This window comes from Blennius ocellaris, assembly GCF_963422515.1.
Source record: "Blennius ocellaris genome assembly, chromosome: 21".
Taxonomy (NCBI): Eukaryota; Metazoa; Chordata; class Actinopteri; order Blenniiformes; family Blenniidae; genus Blennius; species Blennius ocellaris.
In genome coordinates, this window is record NC_137670.1 from 10,451,308 (window position 1) to 10,472,482 (window position 21,175).

Here is a 21,175-nt window from a genome sequence, read left to right on the forward strand (position 1 = left end):
GTCAACCGACTGAGTCCACGGCGCTTTGAAAGCTAATTTCTTCTGCACCGCCGACGTTTACACCGTTAACAACGTTAGTACTTAATAAGGTAGCTTGTTGCGCGCGTCACCATCCGCCACTTACTTGACTCTCCGCTCAGGCGTCGCTGTTCTTGTAGCCTCAAAAAGCGTAATCATTAAAAAAGAAAAAAAAAATCGCACTGAAGCACTTTAGCTAAGCTAGCGAGCGAGCTAGCGCCTCTTCTTATGTGATTCCCCAGGTGAGTATCCGCTCCTTCACCTGCGTTCATGCGGGCCTCTTATTCGTGTTGCATGCGGGGAGATGAGGGTGAAATTCTGCACAGTTGCGCCGGCGAGGTGACGAATCGACCGGGCTACTTGTGGCTGCTGTCAGGTGCTAACTTTAGCCGGTGTGGCTAACACGTCGCCTAAGCGTGCCTGTGGCTGTGAGCGAGCCGAGTCGAGGTGCTCGGCCCTCGGTGTGTCTGCACTTCGGCACCGCGGAGCCACGCCGTTCGTACTGAAGTGACACTGGTTGACAGCTGGCTGGGACGCCGATGTGTTTAGGTTAAAACCGCTCCCCTGGGGTGATTTTCAAGCAGCTGCTGGACAGCTTGTATGGAGTTGTACGAGGGCTCACTCGTTCCGTTTGCACACTTTAATCTGCTTTAATCTTTAAAACAACGCTTTCCATTGTTGCATAAAGCATCGCTGCTTTTGCTGTCGCTATCTGAAGGACGTGGAAATGCTACATCAGTGATCTGAAGCTGTTGTAGACCTGACAGCTCAACATCATGATCATGTCTTATTCTTTTTTCATTTTCATAAGGGATTGGGGTGGATTTCATGTTTTCTTGTCTCATGGGTGTTAGCGACAGCGAGCAGAAACGAAACTGATCAGGAGGCACAGCCCGGGATGAACGCACAGAAAACCACCAGCTCTCTGATTTTCCAATTGATAAATATTTCCTTTCTAAATGAATCAACCTGCTGCAGGCATCAGGCATGATTTCAGCTAACACCACACTGTGATACACAATTGTCTTAAATATACGCATTTCCTGCAGGCATTGCTGTCTGGTGACGGTATAACAAACGTTTCTGGGTTATAAACCTTTAACTGGCGTAATACAAAAGCCATAGAGGTCAGTATCAAATGGGACCCAGAACTCTATCTTTATGAATTAGATCCGTGTTGAATCGTGGGCCTTTTGAGGGGATGCTACCTGGGTGACTGACTGGTTTCAAACTAACAGGCATCGAGTTACAAGCTTTCTGCATTATGTTCTGATATTCAGTCATATGTTTCTTGTGTTAAAGCTGATAAAGAGTCCGATCCCTTTGGTCTCCCCAGAGGCATGAACATTTTAACATTTGTGTCAGCCATTTTTCATCCTTTACCCTGTTGGATATCTCTAATTAAGTCAATTTTCACTGTATTTTGCAGTCTAATGACAGGAGTAATTATTATGTAGTGCTCTCACACTTGTTCACATGGGCCATGTAGCTGTAATCTCCATAGACTGTCAGTGTGTTTGATTGAGAAGAGATTTGCTTAAAAACCTCCTGACATAATTTTTTAAAAACGTGATTGTGAGGTTGCATTCTGATTAATTTGTCTTATTTCCTCCAGAGAAGACTGATATCAGGACAGGAGCAGTAGTTCATGGAAGACAAGAAAAGGAAAAAAGACGACAAAAGAAAAAGGGAAGCCTCTCAGAAGGTGAGCATGCCCAATTTCTCGGTTTTGTGTTTCCACAGGAATACGACTGGCCTTGAAATACCTATTTTATGGCGGAAAAGCTTGGTTGAATAATACACTGTTTGTTAACGTACTTTTTGGGCTGTCATAGAGACTGCCAGTTGGCACCTGGTAATAAGAGTGCATCTGTACATGTGTTTGGTTGACCACATATCTCACTGCGCTGCTGTGCTGCAGACGAACACGCACACAAACACGTGACAAGAGGAGTGATGATTGGAGCCTTGTTGTGATGGCCCATACTATCCCAGTTTTTATGGTTATCCCTATATATATATATATATATATATATATATATATATATATATGTATGAGTGGCTGAACTATAATAAAACAATTTTACATGCACTCATATTTCCTGTGTGCATGTTAAAACATTTAGCCAATCAGATGTAGTCTGTTGATCTAGATATTAATGAAATGAACAAAGTCAACAAACTGCTCAGTTTCTTAAAGACTGCCGGTGGAAACTGCAGACACGTGATTAAGAAAAACAAAGGTGGCTCAGTGGTGTGTCTGATTAAAATTGGGTCCAAAAGACAAAGGGAACTGTTATTTGAAAGTACAAAAACATCAGCATCATATACTTGAGTCATATAGCGTTCACAATACTCAATGGCTTAATCACATTTTTCACTAATATCTCGCAGCCCTAAAAACGGGCTAATTATGAGCTGCTCCTGAAGAAGAAATAAAAATAACCTCTATGTAAGCTCCGAGCATCACAACAAAAAAGAGACTTTTTGAGACATGCTTTGTATGTAGTGCTGTTAAGCTTATTATGATGATGATGCAGATTTTTTTTCTGAAGGCTTTTAAACCCCTGCATTAAAAAAAATCTGCATACATTTGTTTAGCAATTTAATAGGTTAAAATTATTCCAGTGACATCTGTGCTGCAAATGCATTCATGAAAAACTCTCACGAATGAAAGAAAGAAGAAAATGAACGGAGTGAATCTGGAGTAATAGGCTCTTATTCTCCATTTTAACAGCAGTTTGGAATTGGATGTTTTTCATAAATGCCTGATCGTTGCATTTTATATTTATTAACTTGACTGCAGCCAGGCATGACTGGATCACATGTATAGACCTAGACGATTCAATGTTGGGTTTTTTGGGAGGTTTTTTTTGTGTCGAGGGGGTAGGAGAATATTAGGTTTAAGTGCTCACAGAATAAATAGAGGATTTGTTTGTTCCTGTGTTTTTACTCAAACATATTCGGGTATTAAACAACTGTTTGTTCTACCAGCAGTTTCACACGCTGCTTTCTTTGACAGTTGATTCTTGATCGATACGTTTCCATTTAGCTGTGTAGCTTGGTCTTCTTGGCGACATATATCTTGAGTGAAACTACCGTATTTTCTGCCCTATAAGGCGCACCTACATTAATTGACATAATTTACAACTTTGTTCATATATAAGGCGCACTGCCCTATAAGGCGCATGGAATAGACCAGTGATCAGCTACCTTGACAGCTTAAAGCCATTAGGTTACATTTTCCACTGATTCTAACACCCAGAGAGGTGCACATGCCTTATTTTGATAGTCCTACCCGCAGCCTATGCCAGGAGGACACTACACACAAAACCTTCTTCACTGCTGGTTGACAACTTACAACTACCAGTAATAATAATGATAATAAACTAAACTACGTGAAGTAAGCAACAAAAACACAACACAATTATTACCGACACCACAAACCAAATATAACCCCCAATAATTGCATTTAAAACACCACAAACAGCTGCAATGAATTATGGGAGTTTCTATCGGCTGCACTGAGGAGCTCAGGATGTCCCATCATGCCTTGCAGCGACAAATTTTGTGTTGTTGGAGGTTATTGTGGGTTTTTGTTGGGCTTGTGTGTGTGTTGATTGTGTTTATGCTGTGTTTTTGTTCCCCAGTTTAGGGAGTAATTATTTCATCTAGTTTATTTTGGTTTGTTAGAATGTTGGTGTGCAACCATGAGTGATGAATGTGTTGTGTGGAGTGTCGTCCGCTCTGAAGCTCCAGTAGCGTAGTTAGAGTTGTCAAAATAAAAGCTTCTGGGTGTTCAGCTGTCAAATAGCAGTCTCAAGTAGCGCAATTCTTCCATATATAAGGCACACCGGGTGATAAGGCGCACTGGCAGCTTTGGAGAAAATTTGAGGTATTTAGGTGCGCCTTATAGGGCGGAAAATACGGTAGTTAAACACTTTCACCCAGATAAGCATCCTTTATGCACATAAATTACTATGTGCTTTTCAAACCTTGTCATGCATGATGTTGGTTTCATGTGGAACAACATTCTAATGCAAACATATATGACATTAAATTGAATAAATATTAAATCTGCTGAAAAAAGTGTGTCCCTAGTTGTATTTGACTTTTAGGTATAATTTGTTCCCTTGTGTTTTCAACTTTGCTGGTGAAGTCGTTTAGAAACTATTGTCATTATTATCTGAAGCCTCTTCGTCTATTTGAGGTTTTGTCGCAGATATGATTGGATCCTTGTTTGTATTCCCACAGTCTCTCCTCAAAGGATTGTCATTTCTTCTGTCTTCAAAGTTACATTGTCTTCTTTGTTTCACATCTGGGCTATTCTGCACTACACTGCCCCACAGACTGTCAGTGGTATTACTCCGCTTGCTACATATCTGTTAGCTCCCTGGAAATGGACAGAACCATTTGTGTGTTTTGCGTTGAGCATATTTCAGCCTGGTTCTACTTTTTGTCCTCTTCAAGGAGACCAGACTGTACTTCCTCGGATAATCCGCTTCATTTGTGCGAACTTTGGTCTGCTTGAAAACGAGGATATCTTTTTATATACTAGTCAACCCTGGTGTGGTTTGTATGACATGCTGGCACACTATTTGGCAGGTCCTGGCCAATCGGTGATCCGGCTTTTCTTCTTTGTTGTACTTTTTAAATTTCAGAGTCACGTGTCTGTTTCTGCTAAGAGCGCCACACACAAACTAACTATCTCTGTGTTGGGCTGGCTTTTACATTTGTGAGATACTGCCAGATAGAGATTTGGCACAAATCTGTGAGTGTATGAGAATTTCCGAAACATATTTGAGTTAACTGGAAAAAACAATTTTTACCTCAAACTTTTACGGAGTTGATAAAGTTGATCACAGATCAGTTTTTCTGGTTGATGGAATAGTGATTATAAAGCTGAGTTAAATCAATTTAAGTGCATTAAGTGCAATTTGACAAAATGTCATTGAACCCAAAGCAATTTTGCACTGATACATTTCAAAATAATAGTAATTGTCAGAATGAGTATTGTAAATGGTACATAATGATAATCGTCCAGCGATTATTTTGTCAGGTAGCTCAATTGAGAACCGGTTCTCATTTGTGAAGTTGGCAGAAACAAGACAGTCAGGACATGAAGACAAACATAAAAACTGATAATACAATTATACATGTTGCAGTTTTTCTCTTTTGACATCTTAAAAAAAGGTTTAATTGTACTGTTTTCCCTGGTAACTTGTGTTTTTTTTTTTTCTTTTTCTAGGTAACGGAGCAAAAAAACAAAGGTATGCAGCAGTAAGAGCTTCAATTGAACACTTTTGTATTTTTGTGGTCTTTGTTAATTTCTTCTTTTTTTTTATAGATTCACAATCTTTTTGTAATCATGATTTCTCTGGCATAATAACTCATGATGTTTGCAAACAATTTATGTTTGTACTCAGGTGGATATCTGTTTATTTAGATTATGATGTATTTCTCATAAATAAGACATGAGCAACATGCATTAACACATTTGCTTTGATTTTAAACTTATTAGTAGTCGACTCAATAAGTTTTAAGATCTAATTTTGTTTTCAGTGGTGCCCGTCAACATAAAATCACAACAAATGGTCCACCTCATGTTTCTCCTTCCCTTTTTCATAGATTCCATCAAAAAGTCATTTGTGCATTGTTCTTCTAAGGTGACAAAATTGTCTTTATTCCTTCCCCTGCCGGTCTTCATTCTGCAGTGCCAGACTTGACCAAGGCGGCTTCTGCCCAGTCTCCTGCCACTCAGAGCAGCTCTGCCTCCCCCAGCCCTGGACCCACCCCCTCTGCGTCCCCATCCCCAGCCACCTCAGGCCCTGGCAGTGCTGCCTCCCCGTCACAGGGCGGCAACAATGCCAAGCGCCTGGCAGTGGCCAACGGACAGCCCACCTCCACCACCTGTTGTCCCTCCTCTACTGGCGGCCCCAGTGCTGCCGGAAACGGTAGTGCAAGTAGCGGAGGCGGAAGTCAGGCGCCTCAGCAGCCACCGCGCTACATGCCGAGAGAAGTGCCACCACGATTTCGCTGCCAGCAGGACCATAAAGTGCTACTGAAGAGGGGTCAGCCGCCACTGTCCTCCATGCTGCTGGGAGGGGGCGGAGGAGGGGATGGCCCCAATGCAAACATGGCTGCTGTTTCAGGTGGGTGTCATTCGTGCTCCATGTCATAGATGGATCCAGTTCATATATGTCATATTTAAATGGTTCTCTAAATTGTCTTTCTCATCGTATTTGGCTTTTCAGATTCTGGCACAGCTGCCTCCTCAGTGGCTCTCACCTCATCATCAGTTGCTGCTTCTACTACTACTTCTAATTATGCAAATTCCATGTGGGGGGCAAGCTCAGGCAGCCAGGCCTCCTCTCAGGGCAGGGAGAAGGTGATTGTTGATGGCAATGACCTGGAGGAGTGGCCTAGCATTGCTGGCAACGATGGAGGAGGAGCTTCTTTCACTGGGACTGGTGGGGGCAGTGGCAACAATGGAATGCCTGTGAATAGCATTAGTGCCTCTGGCAACCAATCCTCACCCACTTCCTCGTTCTCTTTGCCCAATGAATGTATGCAGTCGTCCAATAGTGTGGCGTGGGGGACGGCTGCCTCCCAGGGTCATCTTGGAGGAGGAAATGCAGTAGCTACAGCTGGGCCTCTGCTACAACAGCCCTCCTCACTTTCCAAAGCCCCCGCTGTGCCAGGGAGCCATGACGCCAGTGGCCCTATTGATGGCAGCAGTGGGATTCCAGGTGCCAACTTCAGTCCAAATGCCAACCCTTCAGCCTGGCCTGCCCTGGTGCAGCAGGATGGCCCTGCTGCTACAGGGGAAGGAGGCCTCTCCTTCCATCACCAGGGCCCTGGAGGGTCTGCCAACAACTCTGCTTCCCTGGGGCTGGGAGGTGGGGCAGTCGGGGTGCTGGGGGGTCACCCATCTTTATCTGTGAATCAATCAAGCGCCCATCAGCACCAAGTTCACCAAATGCAATCCAGAGACAGAGAGATTGGAGGGGGGAAATGGGACACTGAATCAGCGGGACCAAAAATCGCAGGGGGGGATGGAATTGGTGGAGGAATGGACCATAGTGTGGGAGGAGGTGGGGTGAGTGTGGGTGACCACGGCCTTGCCTCCTCGTGGAGAAGCCAGCCTTCTTACCCTGCAGCTAACTCCAAAACGGGTGCCTCAAGGACTGATGGATGGGAGGGTGGAGGAGGTGGCACTGGGGCTTTCGGAGCTGCCGAAGGAGATAATGGAACCTCGGGTTGGGGATACCCGAGTTCTTCAAGTGGGGTCAATGCTTGGGGGGGTGCAGGAAATGGGGGAAACAGTAGTCAAACCTCCGGGGTATCTCAGGGAGGGTGGGGCTCATCAGGAGTGGGAGGAGAAAGAGGAATTTCTGGTAGTGATTGGGGTGGGAACTCTACTGTTGTTGGTGGAGCTAACCCAGCATCTGAGGGAATAGGTGGAGCCTGCAGCAGTAACAGCAGCAGTAGTGGAGGAAGCACGGCAGGCAACCACCCTGCTGCTTCCTCATCCTCAACAACCACCACCACAACCAGAGCCTGGGACAATCAGAAAGAAGAAGGTGAAACTGGGGAGTGGAGTGGTGTGGTAGGTGAACCTGGAGCTCGGGGAGGATCTTCCTCCAGTGGTGGAATTTCAAGAAGTGGAAGTGGAAGTGGCAGTCGTCCTCAACGGCAGCCCCCCAACACTGAAGCTGCCTTACAGAGCCTGCTCAATCGTTCTGATCTGGACCCACGGGTCCTTTCCAACACAGGCTGGGGCCAAACACAGATCCGACAAAACACATCCTGGGACGTTGATGAGCATGCTGGACAGAGTAAAGGAGTGTCCTCATCAGCTCCATCTAAACACCAATCTTCTCTTGGTGGTGTTTCTCAGTATTCTCGGGAACCGAGGACCCTCAGCACTGATTCTATGGGTCCAGGTGTCAGTCCTTCTTTGGTTCCATCTACTGGTTCCTCTGGAGAGGGCTGGGAGAGCAGCAGCAACAGTAGCAGTAGTGGAGCGTCTTTGTCTGGGAGAGCTCCACCACCTACAGGCCCCAACATGAGGAATCTTGGCGTCTCACAATCTGGACCCATGACCACAACTGGACCTGGCATGGTTTCGGGGGCAATGCCTGGGCCTAGCCAACAGGGGAAAGATACAGGTTGGGGCGGGGGAGGAATGGGACCTGGGGATCGCCACGAGGCCAAAGGTTGGGGAAATGAAGAATGGAGAGGCAGTAGTAGAGGGGGAAATGGTGGAGGATGGGGTGATCCTGGTCCACAAAGTAACCCTGTGGGTTCAGGCTGGGGAGGTAATCAGGAAGAGAAAGGGACTTCGAGTTGGAAGGAAATGGGTGGTAATGGAGGAGGGAGTGGGTGGGGGTCAGACCAGAAAGTAGGGGCAGGTAAGGACTGGGGAGAGCAGGAGTCCAAATCAAATAGTGGTGGAGGTGGGTGGGGTGATGAAAGGAAAAATGGAGGCGGACACTCAGGTGGGGATTCAGGTGCGGGTGGTTGGGGGAGCTGGGATGATGGTACTCCCCGGAGGACCTGGGGTGCAGGGGGAGGAGGAGGGAGCGGAGCAGGAGGTACCAGCGTTGGGGGCATGGGGTCCAAACCCCATCAAAGTTGGAGTGGAGGAAACAAAATGCACCAGATGCCAAACAGCCAGTCGGGCTCCGTCACAGGCCCACAGGCACAACTGCAACAGCAACAATCACAGCCCCGTAATCAACATCCACAGCTGCAGCAAGCATTGGACCAAGGGGCTATGCAAGGGGCCGGAGGGAGGAAAATCATCTCTCAAGCCCAGAATCAGAACCAAAGCTCAGGCTGGTCCTCGGGGCCCATCCCTGGTGTCTCTGGGGGAGGTGGAGGCGGATCTGAACCAAGCGGCTGGGAGGAACCCTCACCGCAGTCTATAAGCAGGAAGAACGACATCGATGATGGAACATCAGCATGGGGAGACCCAACTAATTACAATTACAAGCCGGTCAACCTGTGGGATAAAAATGGTGGTCCTGCTGGCCAGCAGCCACACGGCCAGAATCAGTCCCAGCAGCAACAGCAACAGCAAGGACCTCCAATACAGCAGCAGCCTAATCGACAGCCTGCAGGACTCGGAGGTAACAGAGACTTCAACACTGGCCATGGACCTGGAAAAGCACCTGCTATGGGTAAGATATCCCACAAACAACCTTGACTGTTGGGATGTTATTTAGGTGCTACAAATAAGAAAAAATGGTTTAATTGGGTATTTTGTTCTGGAATAGATGGCTCCAGTTGTTAGTTAGTCTGTTAGCACATGGGAAAACTCGATATAATTTATAACTGAATGCATACCCCACACTCTGACATTGCTGCATGTTTCAAGAGACCAGGATTTCAGTTTGGTGTATGAAATTATTAAAGCATGTTCATGAATGTCATTTTAGTCCCAAAGATGTGAATCCTTTTAATTTGATGGGGTTTCATCACCAGCTCTGCATGCTCAACCATACCTTTGGGAGGGTTAGTTTTGAACACGAAAGCACTTTGTGCGCAATGTTCTGGTATAAATAATGGTTGACTGCAAAGTAATTGAATTGGCTGATGCAGCCGAGTTATCTGTTTGCATTGAGATTGAGTGGAACAAGGCAAAAACTGAGTCATGACAAAAACTGTCACTCAGCCAGCCGTCTGCTTGTTCTGTTGTTTTAGTAACTGCTACAACTCATCTACTCTTTTTTTCAGCTTGAGTGAATGCTTGAATTTATGCTGTGGATATTTGCTGTGACAAACCATATCAGGGTCGTTGTACAGGCGAAGAATGAACGTCGGTGTTAGAAAACTTTGGGGTTTTTGCTTGATTTCTGTAAACGCACAGTTCTTGTGAGATGCCTTGGCCACAAATGTCGTCCAGGCAGCGGAATGAGTCGCTCCCCACTGTGATCAATTCCTCCTCTTAACCTTGGTCATGTGTGTCTGCAGGTCCATCAGGATGGAGTGGCACTTCTCCAACTAGTCCTACACTAGACAATGGCACAGCAGCTTGGGGGAAGCCCAGTAGCCCGACAGGCTGGGGAGACCCTGATGATGCTGGAGGGAAAACAACCTGTTGGGGAAACCCTTCTGCGAACGCCGTCAAATCTGGTAGGAAAATCGCTCGTAAACTAAAACGTGTTTGTTATGGAAGTCGGTGAAATGGATTCTGAGTGGACCTGCAAGTCACAGGATATCTATACTGCTTGATTTTGAAGTTGAAGTCTTTTACCATGCAGGTTCAAAGTCTATGCAAGATGGCTGGGGTGACAAAGATGGCTCTGTGGCCGCTTCGCGCCACTCAAGCTGGGAGGAAGAGGAGGAAGGAGGCGGCATGTGGAATAGCACCGGCTCCCAGGGAAGTGGCTCGTCTTGGGGGCAAGGAAGCAATGGAGGCTGGGGGCAGAGTCATGCTGGAAAGAAGTCCAGCAACAAGGTGAGAAAAAGGAATTAAAAGATTTCTGAAGAAAATGGTTTGATTGTGACCACAATGTGAAGAGAAACGGGAGCCAGTCAGTCACTCTTACACTCACATTTGAGTTATTTCAGTGTGTTTTTTTGAAGATTTTCAGCCTTTGTTTGATCTCTGAGGTTTATGTAATCGTGGCTTCTTCTGGTTGTAGTGGAACATTATTGTAATTATAGCTTTATGTAAATCATAGTGAGTTAGTGGTAAATTACTGAAATTATTTATTCTCTCAGGGTTCAATGAAATCTGGTGGAGGAGATTCGTGGATGAGCCCCATTAACAGACAGTTCTCTAACATGGGCCTGCTGGTGAGACGGAACATTTTTAACTCTGTTGTGTTTCTGGACTATTGGTTATTGGCGCAGTTTTCCTGCAGTATGGTTTCATCCAATGAAGACAATGGTCTGCTCTGTCAAACAGAATGATGATTCCAGTGGGCCAAACATCGACCTGGCTCCGGGGTCTCTCCAGGAGAAGAAGCTGGAGGCGGAGAAAAGAGCAATGGGCATGCCTGATTACAACGGAGACATGAGGAAAGGAGGACGAGGGGGAGGGCTCGCTTATCGTCCTCCCGGTTCCAAAGAGGCAGTACCTGGGGATGCTGGGTCTTACTATGACAAGGTAACGTCTCACTGCCATCTCACTGGTCTTTGTCTGTTCGGTCTTTCTTGTGTCTATAGAACATGCTGTTTGTTACCACTATTTATTTCCTCTATGTGATTCTACCTTTTCTCCCCAATTCTTCCATCTACCCCAATTCTTTCCTGTCCGTTCACCATCACTCCTCAAATTCGTCCTCCAATGGCTGTCACAATGACAGACCTTGCCTTTGATCAATCAGGATGGGTGCCTTGGGGAGGAGGCTCCTTGCTCTCTGTACTCACCACCCACTGTCTACAAGTCCCATTCCCTCTTCAACCACTCTATTCCCTTTAGACAAGTAAGATCCTCTTGTTTGTGTCCAGTCATCTATACACACAAGGTTTTGTTGCTACATGTGGTTAAAAGATGATTAAAAAAAAAAAAAGACCCCCAAATTATCTTCTCCCATTCTGATGTTGTGTCCATGTGAATGACCTACGATTTAAATGCTTGTGTCTCTGCTGTTTGGCGACATAAAATCTTTATTTTTCATCTTCCATCACAGGGTGGTCACAGTATCTTTGGCAGCAGTGGAGGAATGGCCCAGTCCAGACATCAGCCAAATATCCCTCCGATGAACCAGTCCCCAGGAATACGAGCACAAGTGCCTCATCAGTTCCTGTCACCTCAGGTTGTCAGATCTCTACTCTGCACAGTATTTGTCTTCCCAGCCTCTGTCGATATGTTTCATACCGAGCATCGATGATTTATTATAGACATGTGGATCAGAACAAAGGGACACCTACATCATTTTATACACAGTTCCCTTCGCTATAGTGTATATATACAAGCAAACTAACAATACAAAGAGTGGGAAGAAACAAAACTTTAAAAGAAGTGGGAAGAAGCATTGAAAAGGGAGTTTTGACTGTCATGTTATTGTTTCTCCAACAAGCCATTTTAGAACTACGGACAAGTTCCTATTGTTTGTGCAAGTTAGTTCTGCATCGTTGGATCTCCAGTTTTAGCATAAGCCCACCTATTAGCACCTGTTCTCAACACATACACAAGATTGATTGTAGGCATAGAAACTGATCAGACCGCATAACAAATGTAATTTCCTTCTGTCATGAGATAGTTTGAATCAGTGTTTTGTGGTTGTACACGTTTAGATCATTTACACGCTGATAAATTACAACATGAAACCCTTCATTCTTGTGCTGTGTGCGAGGCGTGTGCTCATCGGCAATATAGTCCCTGGAGTGTTTAATCGCTCTTCACAACATTAGCGATTGTGTTTTACTTGCTAGCGAGTGCAAAGAGAAATCCGCGTCTAATCCAGGAAATGAATCATTTTTATTCCTCGTCCTGGGTCGAGTTGCTCGTTAACACCAACTAATGAGAAGATGTCGGGGAATCGATGTTAAGTCAGGAGAGAAGCTCAGCCTCATGCAGTTGCCACTGGTTACAGCACCCAGGCGTTTCTGTGGTAACAGGTGTGGCCGCTTGCCGTTGTGTTTGTCTCCAGGTGCCAGGCTCCGTGCTGAAGCAGATGCCCCCTCCCAGCGGAAGCGTGGGGGGTGTCGGTGGCGTGGGAGGAGTGGCAGGAGTCGGGGGAGGTGTATTCCCTCCGCAGCTGTCCCCCCAACATATTGCCATGCTCAGCAGCATCTACCCACCTCACATCCAGTTTCAGCTGGTGAGAAAGCTACAGCAGGGTTTGAGCACAGGTCTACCGATGCCGGAGCTGAATGCAGAAGGAACTAAAACTCCATGATAGGTTTTAAATCGGACTATACACGATTACATGTGAAGTCTATTTTAAATTTAAATTTGATAAATTATTGTAATGCAAATGCACGAAAATCACTTTGAAGTAAAGAATCAAAGTATTATGAAATGGACAATGTGGAACAAAAAGCTTCTAATGAAACCTTTTGCACAGACATTTGTGGGTAAAATTCACAAACAAAAAACTTTTTTTGTCTGGCTCCCTGATCAAATACTTCACATAAGAGGCAAAAATTACACTCTGGATTTGTCAGTGCAAGCCTTGATAAACCCTGTGTGTAATACTTTATATATTCTTCCCTGCTGCCTCCTCACTCTTTTCCCCCTCTTTTTTTTTTTTTAAATCTGTTTTGTTCTGCCCGTGTTCGTTCAGGCTTGTCAGCTTCTTCTCCAACAGCAGCAGCAGCAGCAGCAGCAGCCGCCGCCGCCGCCGCAGCCACAGCAGCAGCATCTCCTGCAAAACCAGAGGAAGTTTACCCCGAACGTGCGGCAGCAGGCGGACCCTCAACAGGTACACACGGAAAGGTTTCATGACACAGACCTCTTCGCTTTCGCCTCGTATATGTTCACACTTGTTTTTTCTGGGTTCAGCTGGCCAGAATCATGGCGGTGCTCCAGCAGCAGAGGCAGCAGCAGCAGGTCGGGAGTTTAGGCGGCAGCTCCAAACTCTCCCCTTCCCACCATGGCGGCGGGCTCGGGGGTGTCAAACTGCCCGGGGCTGATCCCCTTTCACACCCGGGCCTGGCGGGATCTGTGGCCGACCTGCACCAGAAAAATCTTGGACCGTACTCCGGTGAGCGATTATTCTTAGTGTGACGTAGTCGTGGCTCACGAACAGGCCATCAAGATCACAAGGTTTTCACTTTGGACTCAACAGCCTTTCACAGCAACAAAGCATTCGTTTAAGACTAAACGTACAAAGAGACTAAAACAGGTATGAAAAAGTGATGAACATTTTGAAACTCCTGTGGTATCACCACTTTTTCAATAGCCAACATTGGATATCACTGAGTATCTCTTAAATTTGTTAACGGTTCCTCGCACATTGCTGTGTAGGTTCATGATGCAAATTGAATCAGTTTTGTGTGAGAAGATGGAGCTTTACATGTATTTTTTCATCCAAACCAAAGCGTGAAAACTCGACTTGAAAGTTCCCAATGACCTTTTCAAAGCAAGAACGTCTGCCCCTTATGATTAGTTGCAACAGTAATCAGGCAATGTCCGTAAATACAAAAAAGTCTGAATGACTTTGTTTAATCTTGGCCTCTTCTGAGCAGGGTACGGTTCTGGGATGAACCTTCCCGGTTTGGACCTGGGTGGCTCGGTGATGGGGGGCCCTGGAGCCATGAAGGACCTCGGCATCCAGCAGTCCCGCTTCAAATGGATGATGGAGGGACACTGTTCTCCGGACACTTCCTCACCGGAAAACGCTTTCCACAAAAACGGTGAGCTGTTTTTATTTACGGGACACGCGTGAACTGGGAGGCTGATCGTGTTGATGCGATTAAGGCGTGAAATCACACGTACGGCTATTTAGCCCATCTGGTCTTCAGTGGTGTAACATCCATTACCGTCCCAGGTCCCGTCGCCCCCATAAAGATGCCAGGGGGCTCGCCCTACTCCCAGTACGACATGATGGTTGGAGACGGGCTGAGCGACAACTGGCATCGCACTCCCGGCAGCAAGATGGGCGCCAAGCCTGCCAACACACCAAGCTGGCCCCCTGGTTAGTCACGACTGGAGATAATCCACATTGTTTTCAAAAGGGATAAAAGGAATATTACTTATGAGGTTCTCGTGTTGCCACGGTTTGCGCTTTGACCTCTCAGACCTGACGCCCATCGCTTGTGCTTTTGTTGTTCAGAGTTCCAGCCCGGCGTGCCCTGGAAAGGAATTGACCGTGTCGATCCCGAGTCTGACCCCTACATGACCCCAGGGAGCATGATGGGAAACGCAGTATCCCCCAGTCTCAATGATACAGAGCACCAGTTGTTACAAGACAATACTGGTGAGAATTTGTGTCCCGTTGTTTTATCTAACAGGACGTTTTCTCCTTAACTCTGGTGCTTTCTGGGGTTTGTGGGTTTATCTTTAGTAATCCTATAATGCTTGGGTGGTTTTGCAGATTCCACCCCTCCCCTCAACACCTTGCTGCCTTCACCTGGTGCCTGGCCCTACAGTGCCTCAGACAGTCCCCTCAACAACGCACACAACTCAGGTGACCACACACACACGCAACTGCATATTGATGTTCTTTTGCCTTGGCATTTTTCATGTCGTCAACTTTGCACGTTTGTGTGTATCAATGGCCGTCTTTTAGGCCTTGATTATAGTGATTTCAAGCGAAAAGGGCAAACATTCTGGGCATTTCGGACACTTGTTTACACGATAACATTCTTGGGAGTCACTGACAACAGCGCGTCTTGAAAGCAGCTTCCAGAGTGCAACACTTTCAAAACGCACCACTTCCTGTCTCCGTGTAAATATGAGAAAGACTTTTCTGAATTGCTCAGTGCTGCACATGTGCGAGTAGATCCAGAACCAAGACGGAGCATAACTAATGGGCGAATGACTCATGAGCATACGGAGACCAAACAAAGATTGCAAATTCAGCACTGTGCTCCGTAGATCTACTCAAATCAGCAAGTTGTCCAACTTGCCCCTGAATGTTTAATCTTGCAGAAAAGGACTGCACCACGAGATGGTGCACTGAGTCACTCAAAGAAGTTGCAGTTTATTATTGTAGCACTTCGGAAAACATGCGTGTCTTAGTTTTGAAAATGAAAGGGAGCAGACGCGTTCTTTCTGTCGCATGACATGATGCTTTGCATTCACAGCTCAATAAAATATTGGCCTGCCGTTATAAAGTGTGTTTGTTGTCTCCGTTTCCCCCACAGCAAAGTACACAGACTACAAGACCAGCTGGCCCCCAGAGCCGATTGGACACAAGTCCTGGAAAGCCAACCGCGGCAGCAGCCAGAGCCAGTTCTCCCGCCCACCTCCAGGCCTGGCCAGTCAGAAGCAGCCATCGCCTTCCCCCTGGTCTGGAGGAGCCCCTCGATTGGCTGGCCGGGGCTGGGGCAGCGGCTCCAGCACAGCTGGTAATCCTCAAACTCAGTTTTCGTGTTGCACTGCTTCTCAAAGTGTGTCCCCTTTTCTCTCTCTCTCTCTGTCTCTCTCTTGTTGAAATATTCAGCCAATTTAAATGAACACGGGAGAAAAAACAAGCACTGGAATTCAACTTAATGTGATTTCACACTCGCCATCTCCTTCATATTTGATTTGTTAGAGCAAAGACGTCTCAGTCAGAGCGAGTTATTCATCATTTATTCCTTTTGAGAAGCCGAGTGGAAAAACAAGAGTGGGATGGTGTTTACAGAGAATGTGGAAACTTCTCACTCACATTTTTTCTCGTGTTTGCTTTTACTGTGCAGCCTCAACCTGGAGCGACAGCAGCTCTCGGGAAAGCTGCTGGTTGGTGCTCAGTAACCTCACACCACAGGTACACACGCACACATGCATTTCTTTCCAACGTCCCAATATTTCTGTTATTTCTATCTGATTCATATTTCTAAAGCTGTGAGTAAAAACGGGACTTGCTATTCAGCCACATTTCATTTAACAGAGAAATTCAGTGAAAACTCCGGTGCAAGTGTCATATTTGAGTCTTACTCTTCCCTTCCCTTCCCGGTGTGCTTCTGCAGATTGACGGCTCCACTCTCAGAACCATCTGCATGCAGCACGGCCCCTTGCTGACCTTTCACCTCGGCCTGACCCAGGGCACCGCCCTCATCCGCTACGGCTCCAGACAGGAGGCGGCCAAGGCCCAGAGTGCACTGCACATGTAAGGCTCAATACATACATTCTAAGATATGAAGATATTTGACTTGCTGAATATATGGCAGTAGCAACCACCTCACATGGGACTGTTGTTTTTAGTTGTATAATATTACTATTTCTTAACCGGTGACTGTATTATGAACTAATATATCCTGTAATGGAAGAAAAACAATATCTCTCAATGATAAAAGCAACAAAATGAATCAATTTTTCTGATTGAAATAATTTAGAAAAACAACTTAAAGGAGACTTAAACTCTGCGTTTTATCAATTGAACAATGAGGCTGGTGTGAAATTACAAACACTCGATGCTGCCTTTTGTACACAAAACACATTTTAAGCATTTTTTTTGCTTTTTAGGGACTTGAAGGTTATAGAAGCCATGAAAAGCCACTATAGTATTTATTCAACCGTGACTCATAAAATTGATACATACAGGTAACTGAGGGACTAAATCATGAGACAAAACAAGGTGGGAGAAAAAAAATCGCTCAAAAGTAGTGCAGTATACTGGTAATTAAAAAACGAATGTAGAAAATTTATAAGAAAAATTAATAAACTGAAGTGAAAAGACCAAACACAAAAGACAAACTTGTTATGACATTAAAAGAAATTAAAATTAAAGAGCTTGAACCAGTCTGAACTCAACGAGGCTAAGAGATTTTGTGGTTTCATGTAATTGTTCGGTACCTGTGAATACTTTTAGATCCTCTGCAGACTTTTACAGCAGCATAAAAACACTCTTCTTCTGGCGTCTACACTCTTCTTCTGGTGTTTACACTCTTCTACACTCTTCTTCTGCTGTCTACACTCTTCTTCTGGGGTCTACACACTTCTTCTGGGGTCTACACTCTTCTTCTGGGGTCTACACTCCTCTTCTGGGGTCTACACACTTCTTCTGGGGTCTACACACTTCTTCTGCCGTCTACACTCTTCTTCTGCCGTCTACACTCTTCTTCTGCCGTCTACACTCTTCTTCTGCCGTCTACACCCTTCTTCTGCCGTCTACACCCTTCTTCTGGGGTCTACACACTTCTTCTGGGGTCTACAGTCTTCTTCTGCCGTCTCCACACTTGTACTAGAGTCCTGACAGTTGTGAGCAGGATTTGAAAGCTAAAACAACAGTTTTTTTCTGATCATTGAGTGTCTAACAGAGGTTTTGTTCCCACCAGGTGTGTTCTTGGTAACACCACCATCCTGGCAGAGTTTGTGAGCGAGGAGGACGTGGCACGCTATATTGCACATTCCCAGTCCGGAGGCGCCGGCAGCGGAGGAGCCGCAGCAGGCTCCGTGGGCTCCGGGCCCGCCGCCTCCTCCGCAGTGGGGGCCAACGGTAACGGAGGGAGCTGTGAGCGGGGAGGAGCGGGAGGCACCGGCGCAGCGGCAGCAGGAGGAGGAGTAGACGGCGTCTCCACAGGCGGAGGAGCTGGAAACGGCGGTGCGGGTTCCGGCAGCTCCGGGTGGCAGAGTCTGGACAGCACAGGCAGCTCGGCGGACCAGTCCACCGCCCAGGGGCCCGGCCTCGGCATCTTCACCCAGTGGAGCAGCAACGGGGGCGGGGGCGGCGGCATGGAGGCCGGGCGGCAGGGTCTATGGGGGGGGATGGGCGGGATGGGCGGGATGGGTGGGATGGGCGGGGCGCCGTACCCCAGCAGCAGCCTCTGGGGCTCCCCGGCCCTGGAGGACCGCCACCAGATGGGAAGCCCCGCCTCCCTGCTGCCGGGGGACCTGCTGGGTGGGGGGGCCGACTCCATCTGACACCTGCATTTAAAGTTAGTACGCCCGGCCCCCCCCCCCCCTCACTCATCTACATCATGCAGGGGTGACGGAAAATCAAGCTACACTGGTCATCCCACACAGAGACCCTCAGCTGTCATTCTAAACACACACACACACACACACACAACCGCCTGACTTTAAATGAAGACAACCGTGAAACTTGAACCGGGAGAAAAAAGGTGAAAATCCATTCAACTCGTTCGGACTAAACTGGATCGCTCTTTGTCTTTTTCCTCCCACTCCCACCGTCTGCATTCAGAGACCCGATCACTCAGGCATGCACTGTAGACGACTCGGCCAGAGTCGCACACGTCAACAAGTTTAGCTATTGCTGTTTTTAGTGTGCCACTTTTCTCTTTTTTTTTTTTTTTTTTTTTTTAATTGCTATTTAATGGTCAAATCTCAAAAATTCTGACTTGCAGACTGAGCCTTTGAAGACCTGGCCGGCGTTACCCACCCCCCTTTTTTTTTCTTTCTTTTTTTTTTTATCCTTAGTGTCTTTTTTTTTTTGATTCTGGATGTTTGAGCGTGCGAAGGATCAGCAGTTTGTAGGGAATTAGGGACAGCGCCACACTACTGAGTCACACGGATGATCAATGACGTTTGAGAGAAAAAGAAGAAGAAGAAAAGAGTGTTTTCAGGAGGTACCGACACGTCTACCTTGGTGGAGCTACACCATCACTATGGGACCCAGGGTAAACAAAAAAACAAAAAAGAACCGATATCTACAGAAAAACAACATTAGCCAAACTTGCACTAAATGCCTCTGAGGTTGTTGTTGTTGTTGTTGACACCTTCTCCACGAATCCCTCCATTCCCCCGGTCAGAGCTACAAACCTTACAGGACCGTGAAATGTTACAGCAGCAGTGGCCTTGGCGAAACGCCCGGCCGCGACCCCACCCGCCACCTCCGCCCGCCACGCCATCGGTTACACACACCGCTTTTACATTTGACAAGCAAAATTGTATCTCCAGTCGATGTACGTTGTATTTTTTTTTTATTTTATTTTTTTGTATTATTAATATCATTTTCTGTTTTAAAAGAAACGTGTGAAACTGTGGAACTCCATAGATGTCCTTTTCGTTTCACCCTTCAAACACTGACCTCGCTATTGTATTTTTTTCTCTCTCTCTTTTTCTCCGAGAACACAAGTTGGTTATTATATATTGTCATGATGTAATGATGACTATGATCACTTATTTACTCGCTGTACAAGGTGCCCTCCTGCCTGCCTGTGTGTGCATGAGGAGTGTGAACCCGACGGAGGATGAGGAGGAGGAGGACGTGATGAAGACGACGGTATCGGGAGTGTGTGTTAATGCTACAATGTTGAATGTTTTTTGTTGGGTTTTTTTTGTCCATGAGAGATTTGCGCGTGTGTGTGTGTGTGTGTGTGTGTGTGTGTGTGTGTGTGTGTGTGTGTGTGTGTGTGTGTGTGTGTGTGTGTGTGTGTGTGTGTGTGTGTGTGTGTGTGTGTGTGTGTGTGTGTGTGTGTGTGTGTGTGTGTGTGTGTGTTAGCTAAACAGTTCAAAAACATTGGCACTATTGCATATGTCTCTTAAGTTGTTGTTTTTTTTTTTGTTCAGGTTTGTATGTTTATTTTTCTGTCAAACGCAATAAGAATGATTTTTGTTTGTTTTTTAAGACAAAGCAACCAACTGAAGGCATTTTTCCGTTAGGATGCCACATCGTAACCATACCAAGCTGAGCTGGAACAGTGTTTTACAGACACGTTAAAAAGACATTACCTTGTTTTACTGTGTTTTTTTTTTTTTTTCTTCTTTTTGTTATGATGTATCAGTTTAAATTAAGTCAGTCTCTATTATCACTCCTGTTCAGGATGTTTGCATTTATTTCAGATGTTACAAAAAAAAAAAAAGGAGAGGAAATTAATTTAAAGCAGAAAAGAGCAAGATAATAAAGGTTGAATTGAAGTGCGGTGGGTTTCTTTTGTCTGTTGGATCCATCCTCGCATTTTTCCCTCCGTGGTCAGAGTTTGCTCATTTTCATATTTCTACCAAACTAACACTTTACTGGTAATGACAAAAATCCAAGCTCAGGCATACTTAAAAAAGAAAAGAAAAAAAAGCTTGTTGAAAATACCACGTTTTCACATATTTTCTATTTAAAAACATCACATTACTGATATGAGAAATATTTGCAGAGAAACATTTATGTGGAAAATTGATTTTGGTCAGCTTTGCACTTTTCAACTGAATTGCTAATTATTTTAATGAGCAATAATCTGTCGGTCACAAAATGAAAGTCGTATTAAAGGGGAAAAACAATTCTGATTTTAATTCGTACGACAAGAAAGTGCTTTAAAAAAAAAAAAAAAAAGTTAAACCTTAAATATCTATTTGATGTTTTGAAGTTCTTTGGTCTCGGGCATTGTGCTGTGGTGCAGATCACCGTCATCGAGATTGGAAGTGGAAGAGCTTTGTATGTTGGTTTTTCTCCCACAGTCTAGAAGTTGCTGACTGAATTTGTCCATAAGGAATGTGTGTGACTGCCCTGTGAGGGACTCCTGTTTTCTAATAATCTGTAGAATTCTATCATTTGTTTGGACAGTTGGTTGATGAATCGATCTCAACTTGCAGTTCTTCCTCATCTTCTGATAATCGGAACAACTTGAAGGGATGGACACTTGAGGGGAATTGACATTT

At 45.7% G+C, this 21,175-nt stretch overlaps 1 protein-coding gene across 4 annotated transcripts; it reads left to right on the top strand.

Moving 5' to 3' along the window:
* The first annotated feature begins 12 nt into the window (after positions 1 to 12).
* tnrc6ba (trinucleotide repeat containing adaptor 6Ba) lies at positions 13 to 20,443 on the top strand. 4 transcript variants are annotated; one of them, XM_080516881.1, is made up of 22 exons: positions 13 to 260; positions 1,634 to 1,723; positions 5,267 to 5,288; positions 5,733 to 6,170; positions 6,273 to 9,203; positions 9,997 to 10,158; positions 10,287 to 10,483; positions 10,750 to 10,824; positions 10,937 to 11,137; positions 11,337 to 11,456; positions 11,664 to 11,789; positions 12,627 to 12,797; positions 13,263 to 13,400; positions 13,481 to 13,682; positions 14,167 to 14,334; positions 14,469 to 14,615; positions 14,754 to 14,897; positions 15,015 to 15,107; positions 15,787 to 15,990; positions 16,324 to 16,391; positions 16,594 to 16,733; positions 17,902 to 20,443. In XM_080516881.1, the coding sequence occupies exons 2-22, from the start codon at positions 1,667 to 1,669 to the stop codon at positions 18,485 to 18,487; spliced, it is 6,390 nt and encodes a 2,129-aa protein (XP_080373007.1). In that variant the 5' UTR covers positions 13 to 260; positions 1,634 to 1,666; the 3' UTR covers positions 18,488 to 20,443. The 4 variants fall into 4 exon arrangements, with proteins under 4 accessions (XP_080373007.1, XP_080373008.1, XP_080373009.1 ...); XM_080516882.1 differs by having other exon boundaries at positions 13,287 to 13,400; XM_080516883.1 differs by having other exon boundaries at positions 13,290 to 13,400.
* The last annotated feature ends 732 nt before the right edge of the window (positions 20,444 to 21,175 follow it).